A 10,000-nucleotide genomic window follows, 5' to 3' on the forward strand; every position below is an offset into this window, starting at 1 on the left:
GAATTGGCCCATGCGGTCTGCACATGCTACACGCTTCCCTTTGTCCCTGAAATAGAAGACCAAAACAGTAAACCTGATGTTCGTTACCTGTCGCCAGCTGGTCTGCTTGTCTGGTTAGTACGTAATAGGTCAACACAATAGGTCAACTGTCCGGAACAGGCTGAGAGCATTGAGCAGTGAGGCTCCCACACACCAGCTGGTGCTGCTGACGATAGCGGGGCAGAGGTCAGTCTCATCAATGCTAAACCTGTCAGGATGAGTTTAAAACAGCCCGAGCTACTCCTCTCACTGGCTCTGAGGAGCCTCGTCCCCTGCTGATGATGTCACAGTGGTTCACAACAGCAGCAGCAGCAGCAGCAGGTGGGTTGTAGTAGTCTGGTCGCTATGGTGACACAGAAGGATAAACAGAGCACCATGGAAACCCCTTCACAGGTCGTCCATCTCAGAGCTGTTGAGTGCAGGCCAAGGCCCTTTGGGCTCGGTACTGACCGACCCAGTGCGATCTGACACAGTGTTCTGACCGTGCGTCATCACCAGGAAGTAAGGAGCACATCCATCTGTTCTGTCCAGGCAGGCCGCGAGAAGCAGCGTCACCAGGGTCCATCCATCAGATCATCGCTTCAGACCCAGGATGACCACACCGCTAATGGTGCTGACACACGCACTCCAGAAAGACTACACCGCTAACGGTGCTAACTCACACACTGCAGGATGACCACACCGCTAATGGTGCTAACTCACACCGCTAACGGTGCTAACTCACACCGCTAATGGTGCTAACTCACACCCCTAACGGTGCTAACTCACACCGCTAATGGTGCTAACTCACACACTCCAGAAAGACCACACCACGAACAGTGCTAACTCACACCGCTAATGGTGCTAACTCACGCACTCCAGAAAGACCACACCACGAACAGTGCTAACTCACACTGCTAATGGTGCTAACTCACACCGCTAATGGTGCTAATACTGCGTTCATGCAGCTCGGAACCTCGGAGGACCTGCCTTTAAAAAGTCCCGACCTCCGAAAAAATTGTGTTCATGAGATCAGTTCGGAAAATAAATACAGGAAACGCATAAATACGTTATTACAACTGTTTAGTATGGTTGAGCAAGAAGGAAAATGTCTTGGGCGAGTGTTTCTATCTGTGTTGTTAATTTACCAATTTACCAACCAGTTGACAAATTACCTTGCCTATTCGTAATGACAGTGAAATTCACCCCTTGTGTTGTTGCAAGGGAGGCCGTCGTGGTTGGAGAATATGATAGTGACGTCAAGTCGGACACCTCGGGGCACAAAACACTGCAGGATGACCACACCGCTAACGGTGCTAACTCACACCCCTAATGGTGCTAACTCACACACTCCAGGATGTCCTCTCAGTTTTATAATCTGTTTTGGGTTTATGCACAGTGACTTCCACAGGGCCTTGCTCCAGGGATACATGTGACTGTGTGTGTGTGTGTGCATGTTGTCGCATGTGTGTGTGAGTGTGCACGTTTGAGTAGGCCTATGTGTGTGTGAGTGAGAGAGTATGAGATAGAGAGACAGAGAGAGGGAAAGAGACAGAGGTAGTGTGTGTGTGTGTGTGTGTGTGTGTGTGTGTGTGTGTTTGTTTATCCTCTATGTTGGGTTTATCCCCATCAGGTTAGTAACTCCAGGTGTCCAGGCAGAGAGCAGGATCCCTAGGCCACCCAGTAGGATGACCACAACTCACACACACACACCTCACACATACCTCATACACACACCTCACACACACACCTCTGCTGAGTTAATGAGAGCCTCACACACCTGTCCTGACACTGGCAAGTGTTTTGGACGAGCATGAAGTGTGATTCCCTAATGCTGATGCTATTTTAATAGAGAGTCTTCACACATTTTGGACTGTTTGTCTTTTTTAATGATTCAAGTGTATAAAGGAATGGATGTATCATAACATTTAACTCTGTCTGTGTGTTCAACTCTGTGTGTCAGAGAGTTCAAACCCACCAGCACTGCCGCAGCCCACCACTTCAAAGGCCTGACTCTCAGCACAGCTCTTCAGAGGCCTGGGTCGCCCCACTCCACTTCTGAGCTGCGTCCCCAAATAGACGGCCCCTGGTACCAGCTGGCTGCGGAGTTTGTCCCGCTTTGATGAGGGTCCGATCCGTCAGCACCACCCACGGTTCCCCCTCAGCTGACCCGACGCCGGGGGAGGACCGGCCCACATCTGTCTCCGTGTCCCTCAGCGAGCACCTGTTATCGAACCCCAGCACTGGCGTGGTGCTGATCCGATCACATCAGAGTCAGAACATGGCAACCAGCTGCGATCCAGCACATAGTCAGCCATAAAACCATAAAACTCTTTGTAGAACATCTGAATCATCTCTATAACATGTCTGACTGCATCTGATCACGTTATCATGCACAAAGACAGCTGCCTGCGCTCTGCAAGCTCAACAGATTGATCTGCGCTGGCTCTGAGACTGCAGGAAGTGCTGGAGCGCTCTCTCTCTAACATATTTCACAGTGGAAGTAACCCGCTCACAGACAAAAGGAGCTTTTTTATGGGAGTCTCAGTAATTGCAGCAGGCTGCCGCGGCTCCTTTTGGGCCGAATGAGCATCGCTCCGCACGGGGCAGCAGATCGGCAATTTGGGGTATTTTGGGACTTTTATGTAGCGGAGCAAACAGCACCTGCCAGCGTGGGTCTCTGAAAGGCCTAGCGGGGGGGGGACAGAACAGAGGAGAACAGAACCGAGCGGATCCGAGAGGAGCGGAGCAGAGCGGAGAGCGGGGCTGTGGGGTAATTGTGGGATGGCGGCGAGCGGCGCAGCGCGGAGCTAAATGACAGGCCTTGAGAAGCGTCCAGCTGCTTGGGCTGCGTCCAGGCCTCCCTGACGGGTCTTTGGGTGTTAAAGCACAGCTGTGCCGCTGAGGAGGAAGAGGAGGAGGAAGAGGATGATGCAGCGCACCAAACATCTCCTGGCAACCAGGAGGAGAGGGGGATACAGGCCAAGGGAGGGATAGGGATTACAATCACTAATGCCTCCTCTCTCTCGCTCTCTTTCTCTTTCTCTCTATTGAAATCTTCACCTTTTCACTGCTCTCTTTCCCTTGCTTTATGCTCTCACTCCTCTCCTCCCACTCTCCCTTCTTTCATCCCTCTCATCCTCCTTTCATTCCTCTTGTCCTTTATCTCATTCCATCTCTATTTGTACATTGTGTGAGCTAACTCTCTCAGATCAATTCATCTCAAAGGTTTTTTAATTCCTCTCTCTCTCGGCTGCAAATCAACACACAACGACCGCCTTTCTCTTTTCGAACACCGATACGAAATAAAGTGACTCATTCAAGATCTGAAATATAATTTGTTCTGATGTTCTTTCAGCCGTAATGTTTTATTTATTCCATCGACATATTTTATTCATAAGCAGTAAATGACAGAAAGCTAAATATTTGGTGTTCAACTGCGCACGTTATGGCTTGGATTTATGGTTGTGCTGGCTCCCCTTGTCCTGGGCAATTACAACCACATGGCCCGGACGTCTGAACAGAATGTTTTCTCCTTCAAATCATCATTTCTGGGAGGCCAAGAAAGGGACAACAAACAAACAAACAAGCACAAAGAAAACACAAACACACACAAGCTGCTCTGAAGAACAATGGTGTTGGAACACACACACACAAGCTTCTCTGAAGAGCAACATGGCATTGGAACACACACAAAGAAGCTTCTCTGAAGAACAAGATGATGGAACACACACACACACACACACACACTTCTCTTCAGATGAAGATGGCGTTGGAACACACACACACATTCAAGCTTCTCTGAAGAGCAACATGGCGTTAGAACACTCACACGTTCCTCCTCAGATGGCAATGGAAAGGGCTGTTGAGTCAGATCTCACTCACACAGTGGATGAGGAACACTTACGAGAATACGGTTGCGGCTGCACCAGCCGAGACGTCAACACAGACTCAGAGTGGCGGTGGAAGTGTTGCCGTGGCGGCAGATGTAGAGCATCAGACTAGCGCGCCGCCTGCGCGTGACTCATTTGTACCGGGGCCGGGGTCAGGACAGCCCAGCGGAGCCCAGCGGAGCCCAGCGCAGCGCTGCCTGTTCTGGGAAGGCCAGTCGTCACCTCACACTCCGCTCCACTCCGCTGCACCTGATGGGGATCCAGCACCACACACATCGTTAACACACACCTACCTCAGGCCAGGGGAGCTGCACACGGACATCTGAGCGGGGGGGGGGGGGGGGGGGGGTTTGGGTGGGTGGGGGGAGGTTTGAGTGCAGGGGAAGAGGGTTGAGTGTGGGGGGGGGGTCGGTGTGATCTGTGGGTCAACGAGTGTTTCTTCCTTACATCATGCCCATAGTGCTGACACACGTGTGTGTGTGTGTGTGTGTGTGTGTGTGTGTGTGTGTGTGTGTGTGTGTGTGTGTGTGTGTGTGTGTTCCATGTGGTTATGTAACATTAGCCCAACCTTTCCTCCAACTCTCGCTGTGGACAGAGAGGTGCTGATGAGCTACCCGTTTGGAATCGACCCGCTCGCTCTCACTCGCCGCTTGACCCTGGGTGCCATCTGGCCCTGATGCGGCCTCGATCCGGCCCCGACCCGGCAGAAGTGTTCTGGACTCTGGCACCACCATCCAGCACATAAAGTACATGGTCAGCGGCACGCAGGGCACGGAGCAGCAGCACTGGTGCCAAGAGGAGCTGCTGCAGCTGAGGCGTGCAGGGAGGGAGGCCCAGCTGATGCATGAGTGCAGCTCTACGGCCCCATCAGGACCTCACTTGGACGCGCTGATATGAGGAGAGGAGGACGAGATGTCAGAGCTCTACGGCCCCATCAGGACCTCACTTGGACACGCTGATATGAGGAGCAGCAGGACGAGATGGCAGAGCTCTACGGCCCCATCAGGACCTCACTTGGACACGCTGATATGAGGAGCAGCAGGACGAGATGGCAGAGCTCTACGGCCCCATCAGGACCTCACTTGGACGCGCTGATATGAGGAGCAGCAGGACGAGATGGCAGAGGGATGCTGAAGCACAAGAAGTGATGCTGAACGACAGGAAGTGATGGTGAAGGACAGGAAGAGAATGTGATAACGTGGTAACAGGAGGTGACATGGCATAGAATGTGATGACTTGGTAACAGGAGGGGACATCACAGTGAGTGTGATGCCGTGGTAACAGGACGTGACATCACAGTGAATGTGAATGCCGTGGTAACAGGACGTGACATCATGGCAGTGAAAGTGATGCTGTGGTAACAGGAAGTGACATGGTAGTGAATGTGATGACGTGGTAACAGGAGATGACATGGTAGTGAATGTGATGCCGTGGTAACAGGAGGTGACATGACAGTGAATGTGATGTCGTGGTAACAGGAAGTGACATGACAGTGAATGTGATGTCGTGGTAACAGGACATCAGAGATCAAGATGCAGAACAGAAAGCTGCAGAAGCCCTTTGCTCCTTTTGCAACGCTGATGATTTGTGAATAAAGTTGTTTTTGTTCCTCTCTGAGTGCATGGCATAACACACACTCCCAGTGGGTCCCGTCCAGACAGGATGAGGTCAGCCCTGTCACGCTGCCCTCTGCTCTGGTAACACAGTGAGGACGGGACCACGGCCTCTGCTGCATTCCCACTGGGACAAGCAGAAGCAGAGCGCTGCCAGGAGTCGCTTTACAGGCAGAAAACACTTGTTCAGCAGTAGCACACACACACACACACACACACACATAAACACACACACACACACACACACACACACATAGAGTCCTGTCACACACCTGCCAGATCATCCAAAAGGGTTCATCACCATCAGCAGTACCACACACACACACACACACACACAAACACACATACACACACACACCTGCCACATCATCCTAAAAGAGATCATATGGCCATCAGGCTCTAACAGCAGTCTGAAAATCACATGGGACATGTAGCCAGCGCCCAGCTCTAGAATGGGACATGTAGCCAGCGTCAGCTCTAGAATGGGACATGTAGCCAGCGCTCCGCTCTAGAATGGGACATGTAGCCAGCACTCCGCTCTAGAATGGGACATGTAGCCAGCGCAGCGCCCAGCTCTAGAATGGGACATATACACCATTAGCCAGCGCCCAGCTCTAGAATGGGACATTTAGCCAGCGCAGCGCCCAGCTCTAGAATGGGACATGTAGCCAGCGCCCAGCTCTAGAATGGGACACATACACCATTAGTCAAGAACATAAAAGGAGGCTTTTGTTATATTGCCACGAGTAAAACAATTAACAGGTGACTCTTTTGACGTATTACTATTAGAACATAGTATATGTTGACTTTTTTGACATATTGCCATCAGTAAGATAATAAAAAGGAGACTTTTCTGACATATTGCCATCAGTAAGACAGTAAAACGGAGACTTTTATGCCATGTTGCCATCAGTAAGACAATAATAAGACCGAGCATCGCTAAAGTTTCACCGTGCGGTCTCAGCGGTCTCACCCAGCGCCCTGAGACATACAAATGAAAGTGAAACTTTCCCCAAGGGTGTGGTGCACTGTGTTGTGTGTTCTGCACTGTGCAGTGTGCTGCCCCTCAGGTGTGTGTGTGTGTGTGTGTGTGTATGTGTGTGTGTGTGTCTGTCGGGTCAGGTGGGCCTAGCCATGGTGAGCGTGTGATGAGGTGTTATTGTCTGTGTTGTGTGTGTGTGTGTGTGTCAGGTCAGGCGGGCCTGGCCGTAGTGTGTGTGTGTGTGTGTGATGAGGTGTTATTGTCTGTGCTGTGTGTGTGTGCGTGTGTGTGTGTGATGAGGTGTTATTGTCTGTGCTGTGTGTATGTGTGTGTGTGTGACACAGAGCATGCTCTTGGCTGTGTGCTGTCCAGTGCAGTGAGGTCATGGGCTTGGCCTCTCCTGGGTCCACTGACCCGGTCTCTCCGGTACCGCCGCTAGTTACAGTAACGCAAACAAACACACCACGAACCCGCCAAACACTCACATTAATGACACAGTGCGTGAGAGGGCCGGGAAGAGCTGGGTGTACGTCTGTGTGTGTGTGTGTGTGTGTGTGCGTGTGTTCATGTGTTTGTGTGTGTGGGGGGGGGGGGGGGGGGGGATCATGAATGTGCTGTACTTAATGTGTATGTATGTGTGTGTCTGTGTGCGTGTGTGTATGTCTGTGTGTGTGTGTGTGTGTGTGTCTGTGTTCATGTGTATGTACTGTACGTGTTGAGTATGCCAAACATATGTGTCCACGCATGTGTGTAAATGTACGTATATGCATGCGTACTGTGTGTGTGTGTGTGTGTGTGTGTGCGTGTGTGTCCATCCATTACACGCCTATTGTGTGTTACATCATGCCGTCAATCCATCTTGGGAGCGTGGCGCACATGGAATGCATTAGGGATCGGCGTTCCGATCCAGCGGCCGGCTCTCGGAGTGTGCACGCGCAACATTCCGGAAGGCTGAGGTCTGCGTGCGGAGCGCTCTCCAAGTGCACACACTCGGCCCGGGCACACACACACACACACACAGGCTCCTCTGCCTTCTGTTACCCCGGCCCCACGCCTTACTGCCCCCCCCCCAGGGGCAAACGCTAAAGACCAGGGCGGGTGAGAAGAGGGAGGCGGGGCAGTATCGATCTGAGGGAGAAGGAATCTGATGAGCTCATGTGTGTGATTGGTTCTACTCTTAACACACTATTACATTACGGTTCTACCCTGAACACACTATTACATTACGGTTCTACTCTGGCCTTAACACACTATTACATTACGGTTCTACTCTTAACACACTATTACATTACAGTTCTACTCTTAATGCACTATTACATCATGGTTCTACTCTGGCCTTAACGCACTATTACATTACGGTTCTACTCTTAACGCACTATTACATTACGGTTCTACTCTTAAAGCACTATTAAATTACGGTTCTACTCTTAACGGACTATTACATTACGGTTCTACTCTGGCCTTACAGTAACACACTATTACATTACGATTGGTTCTACTCTGGGCTTAACACACTATTGCATTACGCATTGATTTCCTTGAACTTGTTGCTGAATGGCAACAGAGTCAGTGGGCTGAGATGCTGGGTAGTGAAGGCCCAGTTCATTCCTGGTAATGACCGTGGATGTTTTGGGTTTGGAAGGAAGGAAGGAAGGGAGGAATTGAACAGCAGGCCGCAACTTGATTGAAACTGGAGCCGTAGCAGAATGGAAACTTTCCACATTTCAATAGTGGAACCGAGTTCATATCCATCAGAATTTTCGGCATTCCTGCAGAACAGGGAATGTCCGGCATAATTGTAGGGAAGCTTTGTCTGTGTGTGTGTGTGTGTGTGTGCGCGCGCGCGCATTCGTGTGAGGAGAGGAGATGAGGATAAAACAGGCCTGTGGGTTAGTGATTTTATGCTTGTTGCTTTGCCTTTATATAGTACTGTATTCATGCTAGGGGTTTCTAAAGGTCATGAAGCCCGTTCTCTAAGACGGTTCTGAGGGGTTCCCTGGGGTTCTCTCTGTCTGACGGTTCTGAGCGGTTCTCTGCGGTTCTCTGTTCTGTGTCCACTGTAGCTGAAGACTGGACTCGTGGAGGTGGCCTCTCGTTCTGATGGGCCCATGCCCACAGCACCTCTCCCGGGTCGATGTTTGGGTCCACCGACGGGCCTGTCTGTTCTGCTGCGTAAGATCCGTCCTCTGATCCATTTCTTGGTATCGCTCCAGGGCTTTGGCATCTGCTGCTAAATTAGACCAATTATGTCAACGGAACAAAGCTTATGTAATTAAGCAGTTTGTTGTAAGTGGCGTGTGGTTCGGACAGCGGCCTGGAAAAATCAATTGTTCAACCAACACAAAGCCCTGGGCGCCATTCGTCATAATAACAACCTGTATAGGAGAGTGAAATGGCGCTTTTAACAAGTTACAGTCGGGCACATAAGCAATTCTATTCATTAGACGTCACGTCAGGCTGACTGTGTGCTAATGGAGCTGGACTGAGGATGCTGGAGATTATGGGGCTGTGTCCTGGTGTCTTGGTGGTGTCCTGGTGGTGTGTCTTGGTGTCCTGGTGTCCTGGTGGTGTCTTGGTGGTGTCCTGGTGGTGTCCTGGTGTCCTGGTGTCCTGGTGTCTTGGTGTCCTGGTGTCCTGGTGTCTTGGTGTCTTGGTGTCCTGGTAGCCCTTCAACGCTGTGCCCTTCTCTTGACAGCAGTACCACAGCACTGGTGTGGGTGTTTATTTATTTATTTATCTATTATTTATTTAATAAGTAATATTAGATGTACACTTACTGTATAGGAATTATGTATAATTATCACTAATATTAGTGTGATCTTGGAATTGTTCAAGTGTTCAAACCATGAGTGTGACAGCATAGTGACTTGCTAAATGCCTGAACATTAGTTAACATCAAAACTTTGATGCTTACTGTAGACTCAGAGCTGACTTGCATTCGGTTTATGTCCATCCCAGCTGTTAATGTCCAGCCTCGCGCGACCCCTGTCCCTCTCCAAAACATCATGCCTAAACATTTAGAAGGTGGGAGGAGGGCCCAGTCTCCGCCCACCAACTCGGGTTACGTCACATACACGGACCAATCAGGGCTCTTGTTTATGTTGTCTAAAGTGGGGTGCAGTGCCTTTAAAAAGACTGTCAGCGCCTAGATGCAACTTGTATGACTGACTCGCCTTCTGATCTTCTTGCAGAAAACCAACAAAGCTGACCAGAGAAAAGCGGCTTGATCTTGCATTCTTAAGAAACTACAGTTACGTTTTTGAATTATAAGTAAAGTGTCATTGCTTTATTTTGCAAGAAATCTATTTAATTTCTAGGAATCCAGTAATCTATTAGCAGTAGGTAAGCGGTGCAACAATGCTTCTCTCTATCCTGTGCGCCGCCGTGCTGTGTGCTCCGTACCTGTGTGAAGCCGGGATCTCCAAGCGCCATGTGATCGGCTGTCCCGACAAATGTGACAAGTCCCTCTGCGCCGCCATACCGGCGGACTGCCT

General features: G+C 50.5%; 1 protein-coding gene across 1 annotated transcript in view; it reads left to right on the forward strand.

Annotated features, from left to right (window-relative positions):
* The first annotated feature begins 9,670 nt into the window (after window positions 1–9,670).
* htra1b (HtrA serine peptidase 1b) overlaps window positions 9,671–10,000 on the forward strand; it is a 36,390-nt gene continuing 36,060 nt past the window's right edge. Inside the window, exon 1 of the mRNA XM_062532580.1 lies at window positions 9,671–10,000. This exon is cut by the window's right edge and continues 323 nt beyond it. Within this exon, the coding sequence (XP_062388564.1) occupies window positions 9,864–10,000 (137 nt within the window). The 5' untranslated portion in view covers window positions 9,671–9,863.

This window comes from Sardina pilchardus, chromosome 3 (assembly GCF_963854185.1).
Source record: "Sardina pilchardus chromosome 3, fSarPil1.1, whole genome shotgun sequence".
NCBI lineage: Eukaryota > Metazoa > Chordata > Actinopteri > Clupeiformes > Clupeidae > Sardina > Sardina pilchardus.